The following is a 22,407-nucleotide window of genomic DNA, read 5'->3' as shown; positions in this document are numbered from 1 at the left end:
GGAGGGAAGGAGTTGCTATAATATAGGGGATTTATATAATCAATTGATGGCATATTAAGATTAATAGCACATTTTAAAATAAAAATTATTTTCCAAACCAAAAATAATTTAGTGAGTAGAGTGGCAGCAGATATTTTTACAAATTTCTTTACTGTATGGATTATAGAAGAAAACTGGGTTCTTCTGTGTGCTTTTGTGTTTAGTCTCTTGTGATAGGTTGCCTTGATTGAAATAAATGAAAAAAATTTAATGGCTTTCAGATAATTGTGAGTATTCTGGTTTAGGCTGCCAAACATCCTGTCTGCCTGCCTTGCTTCCTTTGCAGGGATTGAACCCAGGAGCACTCTAGCCTTTTTTATTTTTATTTTGAGACAAAGTTGCTAGGTTTCCCAGGCTGGCCTCAAACTTAACTTCTTCCTGCCTTGACTTTCTGAGTAGCTGGGATTATAGGTGTACACCATCTTGGGGAAGTGATAGTTTCTTGATGGTTAGTTACCACCTGGAGTCTGAAATGATCAGTAATCTTTTCTGACTGTGTTGTATTAAGAACCATTGGTCTGTCTTGCCTTCTGAATGGATCTCTTAGCCCTGTGTGGTTTTGTAACATTGCTTGTTAGTCATTTATGAAATGGTTTACCCAGTTGGGCAGATCTTGCTGATGTGGATACCTTTCATTATTCAGTCTTAAGGTATGGAATTGGCCATTGTCACCACTGATTGCACCAGAAATATATTTAGGAAAAACTTTCGAGCCCATAGAGGCAGGTGCAAGCTTTCCTAAATTCTGATCTTTTTTCCCCCCTTTTTATACCAGGGATTGAACCCAGAGGTGCTTAACCACTGAGCCACACCCCCAGGCCTACTCTGTCCCCCTTTCGAGTGGCATGATAGTTTATTTTAAAAAATTATACCACACTGATCATGATAATGGCTTTTCTCTCTGGTCCCCCAGCCCTTTTTTATATTTTATTTAGAGACAGAGTCTCACTGACTGACAGACCTCACTAATTTACTGAGGCTGGCTTTGAACTCACCGTCTTCCTGCCTTTAGCCTCCTGAGCCATTGGGATTTCAGGCATCTGCCACCATGCTCAACCCCAAATTCTGATCTTTGCTCAGAAAAATTATGATTGTGAGAAAAGTTCAGATTTTGTGATTAGCTACACATAGCATCAGTTGTTTTCCTTAAAGCGACAGGTTCATTTTGTCCATTTTTGGGAAATATTTGACAAGTATCCAAGTCTAAATCACCATAGTTTGGTCTGTTAGTCATTCTTTCAAGTAAAATTGGCCTTTCATGGGTGGAGTGGAGTGTTGTGCTCAAAGTGCCTCATGTCATGCCTTTCTAGAGCAGCCTTCCTTGGGAAGGCTGCAGAGTACTGTGCGTGCTCTCCCTGTTTCATCCCTCAGAACACTCAGAAGACATGTACTCGTGGTTGAGAGCTAATACAAATGTTGACTTGACTGCCTCAGGGACATAGTTGGTGAAGCTGGCTTTTCCACTGAAACCCTGAGGAGCACGGTGTCACTAGTGCTTCACTCCATCAGCCCTCAACACAGGTCAGAGTGCTGGGATTTGCCACCATTGTGTTTGCTGTAGTGTAGACACGAGCACAGTGAGAAAGTAGAGGGCATCTTGATACTCATATGGCAGTGGTTTTGACTAGTGGACCTGCCAAAGGGTATCAGGGCCCATGGGCACACTGTTCTCTCAGGTTGTTTTGTTCTGATTGGTTTATGGGATTTCATTTCTTTTTTTTTTTTATTTAAATTTTTATTTTTACAGAACTGCATTTTTGATTCATTGTATACAAATGGGGTACAACTTTTCATTTCTGTGGTTGTGTACAATGTAGATTCACACCATTCATGTAATCATACATATACGTAGGGTAATACTGACTTGTCTTATTCTACTATCTTTCTTTCCTCCACCCTCTCCCACCCCATTTTCCTCTACACCATCCATTCTTCTCTTCCCCTCCACCACCCCCCTCGTTATGTATCATCATCCACTTACCGGAGAAAGCATTCAGCCTTTGGTTTTTTGGGCTTGGCCTATTTCACTTAGCATGATGTTCTTCAACTCTATCCATTTACCAGCAGGTGCCATAATTTTATTATTCTTTATGGCTGAGTAATATTTCATTGTGTATATATACCATAGTTTCTTTATCCATTCATCAGTTGAAGGGCATCTCGATTGGTTCCACAATAGCTATTATGAATTGAGCAGCTATGAACATTGAGGTGACTGCATCCTGTAGTGTGCTGATTTTAAGTTCTTTGAGTATAAACTGAGGAGTGGGATGGCTGGGTCATATGGTAGGTCCATTCCAAGTTTTTTGTGGAATCTCCATGCTGCTTTCCAGAGTGGCTGTACCAATTTGCAGATCCACCATCAATGTATGAGTGTGCCTTTTCCCCCACATCCATGCCAACACTTATTATTGCTTGTATTCTTGATAATAGCTGTTCTAATTGGAGTTAGATGAAATCTTAGAGTGGTTTTAATTTGCATTTCTCTAATTACTAGAGATGATGAGCACTTTTTTCATGTATTTGTTGATCAGCTGTGTATCTTCTTCTGTGAAATGTCTGCCTAGTTCCTTAGCCCATTTATTGATTGGGTTCTTTGTATTTTTGGTGTAAAGTTTTTTAAGTTCTTTATAAATTTTGGTGATGAGTGTCTGTCTGAAGTGCATGTGGAAAAGATTTTCTCCCACTCTGTAGGCTCTCTTTTCACATTATTTATTGTTTCCTTTGCTGAGAAAAATCTTTTTAGTTTGAATCCATCCCATTTATTGATATTTGCTTTGATTTCTTGTTCTTTGGGGGGGTCTTGTTAAGGAAGTCTAGTCCTAAGCCAACGTGATGGAGAGGATTTCTTTATATACACAAAATATATGTAAAACATTTTTATATAGTCATAATATGTTCATACTTAGATATTCCCTTAATTCTTTATTTTTCACTTGTATTTATATTGGCTTTTATGAACACAGATTTTTCTTTTTTGGCACTGGGGATTTAACTCAGGGCTGTTCTAGCACTGAACTATATACCTGCCCTTTTTTTATTTTTGAGACAGAATCTTGCTAAGTTGCCCAACCTGCCCTTGAACTTCTGATCTTCCTGCTTTAGCCTCCACTATCTCTGGGGTTAGAGGAATGTATCACTGTGCTTGACCAAAAGTTTTAAGTTTTGATCAGTACAGTTGATCAATTTTTTAATGACTTGTGCTTTTTTGTTCTTTGTAGGAAATTCTGACTATCCAGAGTTATTAAAGATTTTTTTCCCTTTGTTTTTGTTTTACATGTCTTCAAGGTTTAGCTTGTATTCTTATGTATATGATCCATTTTGAGCAAAGCTTTGTATCTGTTGTAAAGTGAGGGTTGTGGGCATCCTTTGACATATGATATTCAGTTGTTCTAGGACTATTTGTTGAAAAGACAAATTTTTCTTGTTCAGTTATCCTGGTACCTTTGTTAAGTTCCAGGCCAGCTCGAGCAACTTAGCAAGACTGTATCAAAATAAGAAATAAAAAGAATTGGGGATGTAGCTCAGTGGTAGAGGATCCCTGGACTCAATTCCCAGTACTATCTCCCCATGCTCCCCCCAAATCAGTTGATCCCATATCTATGGATCGATCGATTCCTTCCTTCCTCCCTCCCTCCCTCCCTCCCCCTTTTTTTTTTTTTTCTTTGTACCAGGGATGGAACTTAGGGGTGCTCGGCTATTGAGCCACATCCCCAGCCCTTTTATATTTTTTTAAATTTTGGGACAGGGTCTCACTAAATTGTCTAGGGCCTCACCAAGTTGCTGAGGCTGACCTTGAACTTGGTGATCCTTTTGTCTCAGTCTCATAATTCACTGGAATTATAGGTATGTGTCCCTGGCTACAGATCTGTTACTTGAGTCCATTTTGTGCTTATACTGCCCTCATTCATGAAAGAGTAAGTCGTGAAATTTTGTAGTAGATGCCCTCCAAATTCTTTTCCTGTATTAGATGCCCTCTTCTGTTTTGATCTACAGAAGTGTTTTAGTTTTTCCAAATGCTTTGCATTTCCACATGAAATTTAGAATCAGCTTGTCAGTTTCTACAGAAAAGCCTGATAGAATTTGATTTGCATTGTGTTGAATATCTAGATTAATTTTAAGGAGAATTGACATCTTAACAATATTAAGCCTTCCCGTTCACACTGTTTATTATATCATGATCTTTTACATCTGTTTTTAGTATTGCTTTATAGTGGCCAGTGTATGGACCTTATAGGTAGTATTCTTTTTACCAAGTATTTAGTATTTTTCTTACTATCTTAATTGTACATCTTAAAAGTTTCAGTATCCAACTGCTTATTACTAGTATATAGAAATGTAATTTCTAGGGCTGGGGATATAGCTCAGTTGGTAGAGTGCCTGCCTTGCAAGCACAAGGCTGTGGGTTCAATCCCCAGCACCACAAAAAAAAAAAAAAAAAAGAAAGAAAGAAAGAAAAGAAATGTAATTTCTATTGGTACTGTATCACATTGTGAGGAACATGCTCACCTGTCCAAATCCAAAGAATGGCCTGAGACAAAAGGCACAGAGAGTTGAGGCTGTTAATGGCAGTGTTGCAAGAGCCAGTGTCTGGGTGATCAGGCACACTCAGACTAGTTACACAGTCAGCATTTCATTCCCCAGTGTCCAAGGTTCCCTCCCTGGTGCTTCATTGGTTTACCATGGGGTGCATAGTCTTCCTTAACTCTGCCTAGGTTTTACTTTCTCCTGTTGGGTTATTTAAAGAAATGCACCTTTCCCTGTCCCCATTTCCCTTTGTCCCTCTTGGGGTAAATGCACTTGCAATTTATCTTGGTTGGTCAGGTTGCTCCTTTCCCTACCTCCTGTTTGTCGAAGGACTGTTAATCTGTCACAACTCAGGTATTAACTGCTGGTAACCATTTATTCTATTTCCCCTTCGTCTTTTTTCTTTCTATATCCCCAATAATTTTACATTTAGAGCTAAATATTGTGTTTTGAAAATGGGCCACTGGACTTTCTATTTCCCACAGTGTGAAAACTCATTTATTAATTCTTGTGGTCTTTTGGTAGATTCCTTGGAATTTTTTCCATGTAGATCACACCATCTCAGATAATGTATTTCTTCCATTCCAACCTGCATGTCTTTATTTTTTCTCATCTTACTCCGTTTTCCAGGACCTCCAGTAAGTGGTTGAATAGGACTGATACGAGTGGACACCTTTTTTTATTGCTGATCTTAGGGGAAAGCATTCAATCTTTTCACTATTAAGTACTGTATTAGCTGTAGGATTTCAATGAGAAGTTGAGTTTTAGTTTGCTGAGAGTTATCATTATAATTGGATATTGATTTTTGTTAAATCTCTTTCATTGAAATGGTCACAGAGTTATTAATTTTCTTAGTTTTTTAACAAAATAAATTATGATGATACTTGAAATGTTGGACAAACCTTGAATTTCTAGGATGGATAATCCATACTTGGTCATGGTCATGATATGTTCCCCTTTTATAGGTTACTGGATTGGGTTTGCTCATGTTTTAAGGATTATTGTCTGCATTTATGGAGATTATTAGTCTGTAAATTTCTTGTTTCATAATATTTCTGTGTGGCTTTGGTGTCTTAGAATGAACTGGGAAGTATTACCCCTCTTTAATCTTTTGGAAAAGTTTGCTCAGAATTGGTATCATTTCTCCCTTGAGTGTTTGGTATGTGCACCAGTGGAGCCACCTTGGCCTGAGACTTGCCTCATTGGGAAGATTCTGAGCTGTGAAGTTCAATTTATTTTAGAGGTTGTCTGTTTCTTTGTTAGGGAGCTTTGCTAGTTTTGTCTTTAAAGAAATTTGCCCATTTTTGTGTCAAATCTGTAGATGTGAAGTTGATCAGAATATTCCTTTATTATTTTTTTGATTTCCATATGATCTGTAGTGATCCGTTCCCCTTTATTCCTTATGTCAGTTGTTTGACTTTTGTCTCTTTTTTTTTAATCTTCGTTAAGACTGGCTGAAGGTTTATGAATTTTATTGATCTTTTTGAAGAACCACATTTCTTTTTAATCAATTTTCTATTTTTTCTTTCATAATTTTACTCCTAAACTATATTTTTCTCATTTTTTCTGCTAGTAGATATCCACTTTTAACTGTAGTCCACAATTTTTGATATATTGAGTTTTTATTCTGCTCAGAATATTTTATAATCACCCTTATGATTCATTCTTTAGCTCAGTTGTTTATGTGTGCTTTTAAATTTCCAAATAGTTTATTGTTAATAATTATTAGTTTAATTCTTTTGTAATAAGAGAGCATACTTTATACAATTTAATTTTCAAATTTTTATTTAAGAAAACATTTGCTTTGTAGTCAATCTTGTGCTTGTTCCACAGGCATTTGAATAGTGCTGCATTCTGCTGCTGCTAGAGGAGTGTTCTGTGAGTGTCAGTGAGGTCACCTTGGTGTCCATGTGTTCTGCATCTTTCCTGATGTTTTTGTCTTGTTCAGTTATTGACAGGATTGTTGAATTTCCAAATGTAATTCTGGATTGGCATGTTTCCTTGAGTTCCTGCTTCTTGTACTTTGAGCTCTGTTAATAGAATGCCTACCAGTTCAGCCTTGTTACTTCTTTTTGTTGAATTCTTTTATCATCACCACCATCTCTCTTTGTTGCTACTAATATTCTTTGTCTATTATTCTTTCTGTTATTTGCTACTCTTACTCTCTTTTCTCCCACACCAATTGAATCTTTTTTATGGTTCATTTTACCTCCTGCTGGTTTGTTACCTATACCTTTTTGTTTTCACAGTTTTTCATGAGATGCTTCTAGTGTTTGCAATACCTCCTTTCAACTTTTCAACGTCTGCTTTCAAGGACTATCCTGCCACTTCACATGTAGTGTAAGGAACTTAAAGTAGGACACCTGAGAAACTCTTTCTCTCTCTCTCTCTCTCTCTCTCGTGGTTCTGGGAATTGAACCCGGGGCCTTGTGCTTGCCGCTACCAGCTGAGCCATATCCTCAGCCCAAAACTTCTTTTGGTGCCCTTGTAGTCTTTTTAAAAATATTTTTTTTAGTTGTTGATGGACCTTTATTTTATTTGTTTTTTTATATGTGGTGCTGAGAATTGAACCTAGGACCTCACACATGCCAGGCAAGCACTCTACCACTGAACCACAATCCCAGCCTAACCCTTGTAGTCTTATACTTTCCTCCTATATATTAAAAATCTTACCATGTGTTTTTGTTAGTTTTGCTTTCAATAGTTTACACACACACACACACACATTTGTTTATATGGGATTGAATGAACCCAGGGCCTTATACGTGCTAGGCAAGCACTATTACTGAGCCAAATTCCCAGGCCCTACCTCTACCTTTTTAAAATTTTATTTTGACACAGAGTCTTGCTAAGTTGCTGAGGCTGTCCTTGAACTTAATGATCTTCCTGCCTCAACCTCCTGAGTAGCTGTGATTATAATCATGTTCTACCACGTGCATCACATAGCAGTTTGTGATAGAAAAGCTTCACTGGAGTGGTTAGGGTGGTGTGTTTAGCAGAGCTTGACTAGCAGGTGAGCATCACACCGATAATTAAACTGACATATCGTAACATAAGGAAAAAGTAACAAGGCACGGGAGGTCAGCTATCCAGACCTGTGAAGTGAGCCTTAAAGATCTGTTATGCCAGATCTAGGAAGTAACCATGAGCTTTGGGACTGCAGGAGAGGACTCAGGGAGGAACTCAGAGGGAGGCCCCCTCCTTGGAGAGCATGGTCACAACCCACTGGGTACCATGAGAAGCTCCCTGAGTTGGTGGATGATGATGAAACTTGCTGGATGGCACCTGCTACCAAGTTCCTCTCACACCAAGGGTAGAACTGCCTGCTGATGGGACTGAAAAGAGAAACATAGGAGGTCTCTAGGAACCTCTCTTCTTCAGTGTTCCTCCAGTGCCCTCTGCCTACAAGGTGGAATGTTGTGCCTGCCCTCAGTGGAGAAATGGGTTCCTTCATCACTGAGCTTGGCAAGGAGCATGGGCCTGGAGCTGAGAGGTGAATCTTTCTGAGTAGGGAATCTTTCTGTTGAGGTCTGACTTACAGAACTCCATTGGTCATTAGAAACTGTCCAAAGATCAGTGGATGAATGCTTTCCCTGCAAAGGGAAAAAGTATAATAGTGTAAACACAGAGGTCTGTTTAGGCAGCCTTGAAACTGTGGTAAGGAAGTAAATTTTATCCTGGAGTGATCTGGAGAACACAGCAGGGTTTATGCTGGGACCACATGAGCTCACTCTGGCTGGGCTTGAAAACAGATCACAGTGGGAAGGGTAGAAATCAGGGGCCAGTAGAGCCCATGCAGTTCGAGGCCAGGAGGTAACTGGAGCTTTTCCTGGCCTTGAAATAGTAGGGACAGAAAAACAGTTGGGGGATGTTGGATTGTTAGCATGAAGTGGAGCAGTTGGTATGGCCTGGGGAGAAGAGGAAGCCTGTGTGTTGAAGGCTCTCACCTGCTGCTGTGTAGGAATAACTTCTGTTTCCCTCACTACGCTCAGGATTTCCTGTCTGGCTGCTTCTCCCTCCCCATGATGACATCACTCAGACCACACTGTCTTTCTAGCCCCTTCTAGTATTGGAATTGTCTCCTTTTCAGGTATTCAAGTCCAGTCTGCTGAAAAACTCAACTGTGTTACTAATTCAGAGCTTCTCCCCACAGCTGTAGGAAGTGACATCAGAAATCACCAGGGAGGAGGGCAGTGGTGTGTATCTGGTGTCTTTCTGCCTTCTTTATGCAGGCTTCCTGGTGGATAAGGGGCTCTGGGAAGGAGGATTGGGGGGTCTCCATCCTCTGCCAGGCTTTCTGACTGAGAGGCCTGTTACCCTAACATGTTGCTGGCCCTTGCTTGTAAGAGTGCTATAGGCTGACTCACAAACAGCAGGCATCTATTTCTCACAGTCTGAAGACTGGGAGTCCCAGGCCTGTGCCCTTGTTGTTGGCGCCTCCTCAGCCTGAAGCACCCATTTTCTGTGGGGTCTTTCATGACCACACAGCTTCTGCCCTCCCCTCTGGCACACAGTTCTGGCTCCCCTCTGCCCACTGGGGGTAGGGGGTGGACTCACCAGACTTTTACACTTCAAAAATCTCATATCACTGTATGTCAAACCTCTGAGACCTGATAGGCCCTTGAAGGAGTTTCTTGCACCTCTGCTGGGGTGGTGATGTGCGTAGTATGTGCATAAGCCTCACCAAACCAGGTGAGTGAGCCTCAGCTGACACCCAGTTTCTGGGAGGGCTGCTCACTGAGTTCTGCAAGAGGGAAGGGTGCAGCTCTCTGCACTCAAAAGAGTTCCCTGTAGGAGTCTGTCCTGGGGCTCTGTGCTACCCCTCCCCAGCTGTTGGGGTGCATTGGAACTGGCTGCCCCAGTTGTGAACCCTGGTTGGGGTTCTCCAGTGCCCTGGCTCACCTTAGCAGCATCTTTCTCTGTGCCAGCTGGATGGGTAATTGGGAGGGAGAAGGGGAAGGGGACAGGTTGTGTTTTTATTCTCTATAGCAGTGATTGGTGAAGTCCTTTCCCTCCTTGGGGGATGGACTATATCATCTAATCCTGCCACATCCTGTCATCTTTGCTCAGAGCTTCCTTTTTCAGTCAGAACAGGCAGTACAGGTTATGGAACCTCTGCGACAGAGGGGCGCTGCCCTGGGCCTCTACATGTTGAGTGCAGAGTGGCCTAGTCTTCTGCCAGTGCCTGCGCCTCAAGCAATTATGGGTGCTCCAGGTCCTGGAGATGCCTGCTGTGGTGATTGTCACACATGCTGATGAGGACACTGGGAGCACAATGCTTCTTTTTTAAAAAAATAAAATAAATGTATTGGGTGTCCTCATGTCCACCCATCAGGAGGTTTAAAAAAAAAAAAAAAAAAAATCACTGGTCCCACATAAAATTCTTGACAGAAAAACTTGCCTATGTAATGTCAACTGAGACTTTTTTTTTTTTTTGAGATTGTTATGAAATTTTTCTAGAAGGCATTTTCCTGAAGAGTTTGAACATAACTGGTCTATTATATTCTGTTTTTAAAGCAGGGCCAAGATTTTCTGCTTCACTCACCACTGGGGGGCTCCCAGCCTGAGGCTGGTGGCACAGGGAGGCTGGCTCTGGGCACACAGACACTGCCCTCTGCAGGCCTGGGCGCCGCGCCCTCGGAGGCTGCCTGCTCCTGTGAAGCCTGCAGCGAGCGCAGGTATGTGCAGATTGGGCCACACTGTCCAGGAGTGTGTTGGGCCAGAACAGGAAAGTGGGCTCTTTTGATAAACAATGACAAACTTTTGCTTTGCTACTGAGAAGAAGACAATGGCCTGGTTGTTACAGGGAAAGCACAAAACAAAAATTCTTGCCCTTGAAGGACTGACACTAGGAAGCTAGTCCTCAGAAAGGTGGGGGCATAGTCACTAGATTCTAAGAGGAGCATTAATAGCCAGGCAGTGGTGGTAGGGAGGCTGGAGTGGCAGCTTTCTAAGGGCTGAGGGGAGGAGAGACCAGAAGTGTATCTGAAAGGGCTCTGCACCCTGCCCAGGGAAGAACCCTGTGGGTGGCAAGGGCACAGGCTCCACGGGGGTCAGAGCTGCTTGATGTGCACCTTGACGGAAGAGCTCCTGTAGACAGTCCAACTCTTCTGGTTCCTGTGTTGTGTCACAGAGAAATTTCGGCAGAGATGGATCGGGAACCTCAACAGCTGCAGAACTACTGGTCAGAAGTGCGCTACATGGTCCGCTGCATCTACCGCCAGGCGGGGACACCATTGGCAGACGACCAGGACCAGTCCCTGGTACCCGACAAGGAGGGAGTGAAGGAGCTCGTGGATAGGTACAAGTTGCCCCTTCTCGTCATGTCCCTGTACAAATCCCTGCCCTTCCCAGCTTCCTGTGGAGCCTCTGTGCCTGGGTGAGCTTTCACTTAGGTCCTGAGGAAAGCTCAGCTGGGCTTGCCTGGCCTTTGATACAGGTCAGGTCTTTAGCAGACAGCTGGTTATAGTAAGCCCTTTGGGTAAAATGTTGCAAGTTCCCCCAATTCCTAAGGAGACACGAAATGTTTCTGTCATTTCTTTGCATTAAGACTAACAGGAATACTTATCTGCCTACCTGAGTCCCTGCTCTACCAGGATGATGCTAAGTACTTTCATAAGTACTCTTACATTTATCATGATGCTAGGGAGAAAGGCTGAGCTCTCCCACTTATTGAGGCATCATGAGGCCAACAACTCGTGAAGGTGCCTGCAGTGTGTGGGTGTAGGGCAGCTGGGGCCAGTCCTGGCTGTGCAGCTGCCTCATGCAGCCAGCCTTTCATCTGTTGTTCAGCAGGTACCTTGTGCCCAGTAACTTATAGAAGATGAGGTGGGTGTCACTTCTGTTTCCTTTTCATTTGAACGTGCCATCTTTTCCTGATTTTTGGAATGTTCCAAATAAAAGCGATATATTTGAGCTAGACACTGCATGGGTCAATTCTCATTTTGATTTCTTTCTCTGTCACATTTTGAATGTACACTTTAGGGTTCTCGTGAACTCATGTTTGCTGTCCAGCAGGTTTTATCCTGGAAGCAGAGGTAGTGGGTGGCGATGGTTATGCTAACTTGTGTTCAGGGTTCCACATTTGAGCCACTGGTATCACGTGTGATGGTTCAGGAGGTGTGTGCCTTTTTTAGAAGGCAGGTTTCCTAGTGAGTGTTAAGAAAAAGTATGGAATCTTTATGTCAGACCATGACTTCACAGATCATTCATGTTGCATCTTTGATACCTTAGAGTAGCATCCTGCAACAGTTTGTGTTAGTGTAGTTTGTTGGGTGTATGCATGAATGAGTGGATGAATGAACAGACTGTAGCATCTTCAAATATTCTGCCTCTTTTTCACATAAGTTTTAAGAAACCTGCTTGCAGAAGTACCACATAGTTAGTTCCTTAAATTTATAAAATACAGAAATGGACGAGGAAATAAAATAAAGTGCATCTAATCTGATCATGCTGAGAGAACTAAGAAGGAGATGTCCAGTCTACTTGTGAGTTCAGTTGTTCCCGTGTCCTTTAAATCTTAGTGGTTTTGCTTTAATAAATGAGATACATTTTGTTTCAGGAGATAGTTTCTTATACTCATAATTAAAATTTGAATTATGCTACAAAAATTATTGATCTGTTTGAAATATACCAACAATAGCAGGAATCCTATCAGTTCATGCAACTTTAACCATATTTTTTTTTGTGGTGCTGGGGATCGAACCCAGGGCCCTGTGCTTACAAGGCAAGCACTCTACCGACTGAGCTATCTCCCTAGCCCCTAACTATATTTTATATAAGGCTTCACATGTGCAATTGCAAGGTTTTCCTTGTCTCTTGTCTTTTATAACCTAGGTGGTATGTCAGTTTAAAAATGGAACAGATGATATCTTGTACCTTCTCTTTTGACCTAGTAGCCTAAAAGGTGAAAGAATCTACTGGATAAAATTCAAGCGCTATTGCTTAACACATTTTACAGCTCATTTTTAATAGGTGCTGCGAGCGGCTGGTTCTTCCTTTGACATATATGACAGTTTGGTTCTTGCAACAGTGGTCCCAGGCTTCCATCTACAGGCATCTTAGAAGTGCACAGTTAAAAGAAGTGGCATCTTAACCATATTGATGCTAGACGTTGTAGAACAAGTTTTAAAAGTGGATCATCTCCATGTTGAAAAGAGATTCATGACATGTTCATTGCTTTTGTGGCTCGTGGTGGGCATGAGTTTTTCCTCTGCTCTTTACTTACTAATGGTATTTCATACACATTTATTGCTTTACCTCCCCATTTCTCCCCCAGTGCTAGAGGTTGATTGCAGGGTCTTGTGCAGACTATCATAGAGCTATACCCCAGCCCTTTTTAAGTTTTTAAAAATTCTTGAGACAGAGTTTCACTAAGTTGTTGAGGCTGACCTCAAGCTTGTGGTTCTCCTGCCTCAGCCTTCTTAATAAGTGGAATTACAGGCATTCCAGGTGAGTGCCCCTATACCTAGCTATTGCTTTTTGATGAGGTAATTTTAAAATAGGATAAACACTCTAAATTTTCCTCTGATTACAAAAATAGCGATGATTTGCCTTATTCCCCGAGTTCCTAGAAGGAATGAAAGTGCCTAGTTCTATAGCCTGGTATCATCTTTGTTGGGTTAGGTTCTTTTCACCTGTTAATACATAAACCTTCAGTTCTACCTCTTGTTAATCATCGCAGGTTGAATTTGCATCTGCAGCCAACTCTAAGGCAGGTCATACACCCTGCCACCTGCTGGTTGTTGGAGTTCAGACACTGTCCCCAGCTTGGGTGACCTAGGTGTTCTGGACAGTGAGGCATGAAGCAGAGCTCCTGTGTGGGGGTTAGCCAAGTGAGTACAAGTGCATAAATAGTGCTCTGTGGAGGAAAGTGCTCAGGAAATGTCAGTTTTTCTGTTGGTTCCTTGGCGACATTGTGTCTAGGTTCCTCATCTGTTAAGGTGTGTGATGGTACTTTTCACAGGTCCTGGTGAGGAAGATGACCCCTGTAGTTAACAGGTGGAGATAACTGGAAAGGTTTTAGAAAAGGTGCCCACTGATGTGAAGACTGTTCTGTCCTGGCCTGGTGTGGACAGGCCAGGGCTGAGTTTGACATTCTCTGTGCAGGCTTTGTGAGCGGGACCCCTACCAGCTATACCAACGGTTGGAGCAGCAAGCCCGCGAATATGTGCTGGAGATGAAGGTTCGCCTGCTTCGGCAGTTGTCAGCTGCGGCAAAGACAAAGGCGCCATCTGGCCTGCAGGGCCCACCACAGGCACACCACTTCATTTCACTTCTCCTTGAGGAGTATGGCGCTCTCTGCCAGGCTGCTCGCTCCATCAGCACCTTCCTCAGCACTCTGGTAAGAGACGGCACTCCCTTTTCTGCCAGGTTGCTAAGAAGGTGAACTAAAGAGCAAAATTATGTGTTGAGAAGAGGTGGCTGAGGCTGAGGGACTGACTGCTGTCATGCCTATACCATGCACTGCTACAGGCCCCTCTACAAGGTCAGCTAGGGTTAGGGCTAGGGCTAGTGGATTGGTGTCCTGGTGACACAGCATGGAAGTACTATTTGGGGAGGCCTGAGGCCAAGAAGGAAGGCATGGGGATAGGCTGCATGAGGACCAGCTGTGCATTAACAGAGGTGAAAGAGAGTCTTTGAAATCCTGGGTTGTTAACGCTGTTGTGACTGTCAACAGTGGTGCTATTTGATGGATGTACGTGAGAGGTGTGAGGGTTGTAGAGAGCAGCCTGTGTGTAACCTGAGCTTCCATTTTTTCCATACATACATCACCCTGTGACCCAGCACCCAGCAAGGACAGGCTTAGGAACTCGAGTAAGATGCCCCCTCCCTGCAAGAACCTCATAGCCCTAGCAAAGGGCATGGATGACCACCTCAGAAAGTAAATGCCACTGAACTGAAGGAAGCACGGAGTGAAATGTGGTCACTGCAGCTGGAAGGAGACCAGGCTCCCCAGGGACCAGCCATGGCAATTTCACCCACTCACGGGTCATCCTGGAGTGTTTCCTCAGCACTTTGATGATTAAGTGACACTTCAGCAGGCTAGTTTTGGTGCTTCTTAGCGGTGAAACTACGTTCTGAAATCATTGGTTTTCAAAATTTTAAGCAGTCTTTATCTAATTCTAAAGTTGATGGACCTTGCTAGAAAAACTCACCTACCCCACACTTGCCAAGTCACTTCCAGGGTTGCAGACCTCCCTCAGCTCCCCTGCATCATGTCACTGCTGCACCTGTAAGGACTTCCCGGTGGAGGAGGCATCCGTTGTGAGTGGAGCTGGCCAGGCGAATGGCTGGAGTGATCCTGCCTCTAGATCTGTGGGCACTGAGGGCTGCCTACCTGCTTCTTCCACCTCCACTTAGAAAGCCTGCTTGTTCTTCAGAGGTTCAGTTCCAGACCCAGATCCTCTAAGGAGCACCTAGCACCTTCCCCTGTCTTCCGAGAGAATGCGAGCGCAGGTTAAGATACTGTCCTTCTCACCTGAGCCCATTGCAGACTCTGGTTGTGAGAGAGCACACTGTCCAGAAAGTGCTGCCAACATCTTGGTCCTCCTTGGGTAGTCAAAGTAGAACTCTGTTGTATGAAGCCAACAAAAATTAATTTGAATCATGTTTTCTGGAGTAAATTTCTAGCAGTTTACATAGACATATTACCTTGTGATTTGAACAAAATTCATAAACTTTTAAGTACAAAATATGGCTTTATTTTACTTCCTCTACATTTTACAAGATACTGTGGAGATATAGCATATAATATACCCTGAACTATTTCCTTTCTCTAAGGGAAGCAGCTGCATTTAGTGGTTAATATAAAATATGATTAATTTTTTAAGATATAGGACTAAGATGGCACGAATTGGAGGTGCACCCTCAATTTTGCCCAGGATGGGTTTGGCTTATAAGGTCAGGCTTATACATCGTCACAACTGTAGTGACAGGGTGAAGGACAAACTTCAGACACTGGAAGGGACAGCAAGAATGTTCATTGATCATGACCTTGAAGTGGGTATGGCAGAGAATTACCACCTCCCAGAGACTTTTTAGCTAAAAGCCATTACCATGTAGGTTTGGCAGTATGAGCACTGCTGTTGGTGTGGTGCCAAATAACTCAAGCCTGAAGTTAAACCACAGAGGTTCAAGGCTTTTGGTAAAGTCAGGCAGCATGCAGGCCACCTCTAGAGGACTTGGCCTTCCAGTCCCACCTCAAAGAATTGACATAGGTAAAATCCCCCATTATAAGCAACTCATAGTTTGTTTTTTTTTTGTTTTTCCTTCTTTCTTCCCCCCTCCCCCCCCTTTTTTTTTTTTTTTTTGGAGTGGGGAGGGTGGTGCTGAAGCAGCTTATAGTTTTAAAAAAAATCATAAAACACCAGGTTCAAGACAGCACAATTGAGAGCCAGCAGAAACAGCACACAGGACTATACACCACAGGTATTTACATTTTTTAAAAATATAGTTTTAGTTGTAGATGGACACAATACCTCTATTTTATTTATTTTTATGTGGTGCTGAGGATTGAACCCAGTGCCCCGTATGTGCAAGGTGCAAATGCTCCACCGCTGAGCCACAGCCCAGAAGTTTACATTTTTCAAAGAATATAATAACTGTTTACAGGCATAAAAACATTTGAAATTTTGAATTAAGACTCTAAAGCAGGATCATCCAGACTAGGGTGGGGGGGAACAAAACTAGAAATAAAAATGCATAATTTAAAAAAAGCTTAATGGATATATTAAACAAACTAAGAAGCTGAAAAGAGAATTGGTGAATTGGAAAGAGGTTAAGGGGATTCTATAGGACGTACCTCAAAGGAAAAAAGAATTGGGGCACATAGAGAGGTGAAGGATCTAGGGAGCCAGGTATGGTGGTGCACACCTGTAATCCCAGGGACTCCGGAGAGTAAGGGAGGAGGATTGCAACTTCAAAGCCAACCTCGGCAGGAAGACCTTAAGCAACTCCACAGAGACCCTGTCTCTAAATAAGATATAAAAAAGGACTGGGAATGTGGCTCGGTGTTTAAGCGCCCCTGGGTTGGATACCCAGTACCAAAAACAAAAGGATACAGGGAGAGGGAGGAGGTGTAGCTGTCACTGAGAGGTTTCCAGAAGATTAGACTGAGGGCAGAGTGGTGACTGGAAGATCAAGTGAGTATCACTCTGCCATTGCAGAGGAAACATGAAGCACTGCTGCAGAACAGGGTGGTAGCCAGTATGTGCCCAGTGTTTGAGAGCATTTCTAAAGCAGTTGATGGGTTTACTTACGCTAATTAGGAAAGCAAAAACCTCCCTTGGCCACAGTATCATTAGTGGAGAAATTATTTGCATCTATCAGAATGAGCGCTTTCTCAAGATAGGCAAGCAAATTATTATCTTTTGGCACCAAAGGATTTATATTCATTAACACTATTTGAAAGGTAGGGCTTCTGTTACCTTTGAAAGCCTAATTGTAAGAAATGTCAACCAAGTATATTTTCTTTCTCTGTCCTTTTTTTATCTGTGTGTGCACCTGCTGCCCGTTTTTGTGTGTGGGGGGGTTTATTTAGGAGGGAAATGAGATGAAGACTATGTCACTGAAGTCAGAAATCTGACTCAGTAATTCAGTGTGGGCTTTGGGACTTATCAGGAGCACTGACTCCTCACAAACAGAATGTTCTGGACCTGTGTAGAGGGTTTGTGGGGTGGGGAGGGAATCCCTTCTGGGAGATGTCAAGTCTTCATCTCACTGCCTTTCTTTTTGATGGTGGGGGGTGGGTATGTGTTTTAGTTTTTTGTTTTTTGTTTTTTGTTTTTTTTATTTTTACTTTTGTATTAACTAGGAAAATGAGCACTTGAAAAAGTTCCAGGTGACATGGGAACTGCATAATAAACACCTGTTTGAAAATCTGGTCTTTTCGGAACCACTTCTCCAGAGCAACTTACCAGCACTGGTGTCACAGATCAGGTACTTGGTCTTAATCTGTGGTACATCCTGTGGTGTGACAGCACAGTATTTTCCTGTGACTTGATGTGTGTGTGTGCGCCTAAAGACTGCTTCATCTATGTGTATCTGGAAGTTCTTTCAGGAAAAATAACAGGGCCTAGGGAAAAAGACAGTTTGAACTGGCAGAAAACTCAAAACCTAAGGAGTAATATAATTAAACTTTTAAGTAATAAACCGATAAAAATACTACTCAGAATAAACACTACAAATTCCTCAAAAATGTAGGAAAGATGCAGTAATAGAGTGCTTTCCCTTTGCAGAACTCTCTGGGCCTGGCTGGCATGTTTTGCTTCATGTGGTGTCTTAGGTCTGTGCAGGGGAGACCTGAGGAGGAGGAGGAGGAGGCAGGGCACAGATGTGAGTTTGCAAGCTCTCTTGAGCATTAGGCATGCATTGTCATCTCTTGTGAATGTGCCTCCTTTCCCAGCTCTACATCTCTGCTTGCCCCCTGGATTCTTCTTCCTGATGTGGAGTATCCATGTGGCTTCCTCCTGTCCAGGAGGCCAAAGTCTGCCTTGTGACCAGCACAAGCATACTAGTGCAGAATTCACTTTTGAGCATTTGCTGGGTGTGAACTGGGGCAAGTGAGGGAACGAGGGCTGGGTGTGGGTTTGCCCTGCAGCTACTATGTTGGGTTAGGAGGCATGCCTCTCTTTCATCTGATGTTCTTAGCAGAGTGGAGTCATATGTCAGCTACTACCCTAGTCCACAGTGTGATGATTTTGCTTCTCATTTGTTTACTGCATATTCTAGACACACCTAACAACAGCCTTTTTGTTCGGCTATACCAAAATGTAGTTTGAACAGATGGACAAGGACGGGGAACTACAAGCTGGGCATAGTGGTGCACGTTAGTCATTCCAGCTAGTCAGGCTGGGGCAAGAGGATGGGAAGTTGGAGGCTATTCTAGGCAACTTAGAGAGACTCTGTCTCAATATAATTAAAAAGGAGGCTGGGGATGTCTGTAGTTCAGTGGTAGAGTGCTTGCCTAGCATATGCAAGGCCTTGGGTTCAGTATCTAGTACAACCCAAAAAAAAGCAGGGGGATCTGCTTCTAATAAACTGTTACTCTGTTTGATTTAAGCACCAGTCTCTGCTTTTTGTTTGTTATTTTACTCTTGAAACCCAGGTATTGATACGTTGTTCATTGCAATGTTCCCAAATTCTATTTGTGGACTCCTAACTGTCCCCACCTCACAACCTTCCCTCTAGACAAAGAACAGCCTCGCAGCAGTTCAGTGGTACATCTCACAGGGCTCAGTCCACTAGGCCAATGCCATGCCTGTTGGGTTAAATCTAAGTGGTCTTGGACCATAAGCCCCTGCTGCAGGAGCAGCCCCACTTACAAACTGGAGACCAATCAGGTGACTTCCTTGCCATTCCCTAGGCCACTGCCCTACCCTTCCTTATCACCCAGGTCTTCAGCATTAAGATTTGAAAGGTCACCCCACATTCTGCCAACTCCATTGCTGGTGGCCGCTCAGTCTATAGGGTCAGGGGCCTGGAGGACTGCTTCACCTTCTTGATTATCTTCCTGACTGTCATCTTGTTTTCTTTTGGGTTCATCTGCGGTTTTTCCTTGAGGAAACAAAGAGGCCCCAATTGGAACAACCTTTACTTAAAGTAATCCCAGCACACCTAACTTTCTTATGTCCAGCTCTTTTCCAGTGTAGATGTCATGTACAGTAGTTTTATTTGATTTATCAAGAAGACTTTTGTATAAAGTGGGATAGATTTGGCATGTGCTTGCTGAGGTTTTGCAGTGTGGAAGGCAGTAGCAGTTGAAGAAGGCACTGCTTTTGTTTTTTGCAGTCTTCAATTTGAAAAAGGTGAGAAATACGATTTTAAATAAATGATAAGTGAGATTAATACCATTTAAAGGGAGGTGAGAGGGATTGATGGTAAGAGATTGGGGCAGAGTGCTGTGCATGGCACTCAGGTGTGCCTGACTCTTTCAGCATTCAGCCACAGCCTGCTTCCCAAACACCCATCCCTTCTGTGTCCTCTGGTTTTTTGTTTGTTTTTATTTTTATATAGCACTGGTGGCATGCTGAGCAGTGCTCTCAGTACTTCACGTTTATTAATAAGTCTATTCTGCACAAACCCAAGGAGACAGGGATCATTATCCCCTAACCACAGGGGAGGGAGCCTTCAGCACAGAGGCTCTGGCACAGAACTCCTAGTCTCCTGCCCACAGGTCAGAGAGACATGGTCATGCCACAACCCAGAACCCCGGGCTCCCCCAGACTGTGTGTCTGGGCAGGTGTTTGACTGTACATCCATGTGGGGATCACACCTGGGAGGGACTTGTGAGTGAGGTTGCTTAGTGCAGCCTCTGAGGCCCTTGCATAGTGAGGCCTGCTGGTGGTCTGATGGATGTCGTGTCTCTCAGGGCCTCTCCTGCAAGTCCCCCGGCAGGAAGCACAGCCCACTGACCAACTCCTGTTCCTGTGTCCACTGTTTAAAAGTTTCTAATACACTAATTGTGAGCCTCACAGAAGAAAAGGATTCAGGATTATGTGTGAAGCCCTGGGTTTGATCCCCAATATCATGAAAAGAAGAAGAAGAAAGAAAAAGAAAAGGAGTTAGAAACATATTGGAAGTTGAGATCAAAGTGAAGAATTCATTGTCTTCTAAGCCAAGAGATATACATCCACCCAAAGCTGTCCGTCTGTTAAGGGGGTGGGTTCTTTACTTGGTGAATGAGTGGGTTTGACGGGCTTGTCATCCTACTATATGGGACAGTGACAGAAACCGGAAAGGCATTATAAAGTTCTGTTTTTTTTTTCCTGTGCCCATGTTCTAGATTTGTTTTTTATTTTGCTCATCAGGAATAAAATGGACAGACTCTAGAGAGCAGCAGTGTCTTATAGTCTAAAATGTTAATTCTGGAGTTCATGTCACAATGTCTCTCTTGAGTTCCAGGAGCAAATGAAGCATGATGACACCTGAAAAAGCAGTCCCTTGACATCCCATGGGGACTCCATTGTTGGACTGGAGAATGATACAGACTTGAGTTTCCAGTGAACAGATTTAACAACTCATAAAAATTCTTGACACCAATTATATATAAACAATACTCGCTAAAGCAACAAAATACAGAGTTGTAGTTTAATATTAGCACTTTGTCTCTGGGCCTCTTTGACTTCTTTAAAAAGATATGGAGAACTGCACAAAGCACACATCACAGTTAATGAAGTACTGAAAGGCAAGTGCCTCCAGAGCCAGCACCCGTGGCTGTGCTTCCACACCATTTTCTCTGCCCAGAATTGTCACTGTACCCATTCTTCTCTTGATAGCCAAGTGTGTGTTCCCCTTCATCGTCTCACCTGTTTTTTTGTTTTATGTGTGTTTTTTTAAACATTAATTATCAACCCAAAGGTAGCCTCATCCAGATAAATTGATACAATTTAAGAAAGTTATTTTTCTTTTTTGCGAATAGATTTATTGAGACACAGTGTGCATATTGTACAGTTTATTACCAATTAAAATATACAATTCAGTAGCCTTTAGCATATTACATAGTTTTTAATTCAAAATTGATAAAATATATCTGATATAAAAATCTGTCAATTTAACTACTTTAGGTGTACAATTCTTTAGCATTTATTTACAACCATCACAGCTACATATTTCTAAAACTTTCTCTCGTCACCTCCAACAGAAACTGTAACCACCAAACCATAACTGCCATCCATTCTTCTCCCCCACTTGTCTTGTCTTTTGAGAGTCTTAATCTGTAGCAGCACTCCCTTTTTCCTGAAAGTTTACATGTTAAAGAACTGAACTGTGGGACTGGAGTTTTGCCTCAGTGGTAGAGCGTTTGCCTAGCGTTTGTGAGGCACTGGGTTCGATACTCAGTACCACATAAAAATAAATAGAAAAAAGGTACTGTGTCCATCTACAACTAAAATTAGAGAGAGAGAGTGAGCTGAGCCGCCTGTTCTATAGAGATGCCGTAATCTGAGTCCTACATGAGCACCCTCCTGGAGCTCTCACAAGTACACCAGCAAAGAAATCTCCAGAACCCCTGTCTCCTCTGCCCTCCTGATGCTCAAAATAATCTGTGTCCTATAAATTGGAAGAGAGGTGTACTTCTGGTAGGAGCAGGTGGAATGGGGTCCAGGTGGAATGACACAGAAATTGAGCTCTGTGTGAAGAGTGGAAGTCATTTGTAAGAAGAGCAAGGCTGACAGCTGCAGTAGTTAGCAGATCTCCTCTACTTCCCAGCCGCAACATGGCAAGAGGCAAGTCTGTGTTCTTGGGGCCTGGGGTCATTCTACGCATTGGTACAGAACTCAGAAGAGACAGATGGTGTCACTAGTGCCACATCTTGAGGAGTGTTTCCTGAGAGGGAGGAGGGTCTCAGGAAACTTGATGCTCGCAGTGCTCAGTGTCCCTGTGTGCATCAGTGTTCTTTGTTTCCTGTGCTATTCCTTAACAACTGCTGCATGCTTCTCCTTTGAAGTAGCTGTCATCCATGTGTGTAGGTAGGGCTAGCAACCAGGGGGTTTGGTTGTAGATTCTCCCTGTCTACACAGTATTCACCCACATGCACCACCTAGGGGTGGAGATAGGTAAAAAGAAAAGAGTGAGTTGTTTCTGTTCATTTCCACCAGTGACAAGATTTTAATTTAAAATGTCTTTATTCTATTTTTTTGCACTACCAGGGATGGAACCTAGAAGCACTCTACCACTAAGCTATACCCCCAGCCCTTCTTTCTTTTTATTTTGAGGCAGGGTCTCACTGTGTTGCCAGGACTCTCATCAAACCTGGTGATTTCTCCTGCCTCAGCCTCTAGAGTAGCTGAAATTATAGATATACACCATAGTGACTGGTGATTTTATTTTTATTATAAAATT

General features: G+C 42.8%; 1 protein-coding gene across 11 annotated transcripts in view; it reads left to right on the top strand.

Annotated features, from left to right (window-relative positions):
* The window catches only part of FAM193A (family with sequence similarity 193 member A), a 154,299-nt gene that overhangs the window by 66,481 nt on the left and 65,411 nt on the right, over positions 1–22,407 (top strand). For 9 of the 11 annotated variants that reach the window (XM_079154370.1, XM_079154378.1, XM_079154371.1 and 6 more), the window contains 4 exons: positions 10,084–10,244; positions 10,700–10,867; positions 13,675–13,909; positions 17,381–17,505. In XM_079154370.1, the coding sequence (XP_079010496.1) occupies positions 10,084–10,244; positions 10,700–10,867; positions 13,675–13,909; positions 17,381–17,505 (689 nt within the window). The remainder of the gene's footprint in view (positions 1–10,083; positions 10,245–10,699; positions 10,868–13,674; positions 13,910–17,380; positions 17,506–22,407) is intronic. The other 2 variants (XM_079154369.1, XM_079154377.1) reach the window with 1 other exon arrangement.

This window comes from Sciurus vulgaris, assembly GCF_902686455.1.
Source record: "Sciurus vulgaris genome assembly, chromosome: 9".
Taxonomy (NCBI): domain Eukaryota; kingdom Metazoa; phylum Chordata; class Mammalia; order Rodentia; family Sciuridae; genus Sciurus; species Sciurus vulgaris.
Note: the sequence above shows the minus strand (reverse complement) of the source record. Positions and strands in the feature narration are given on the sequence as shown.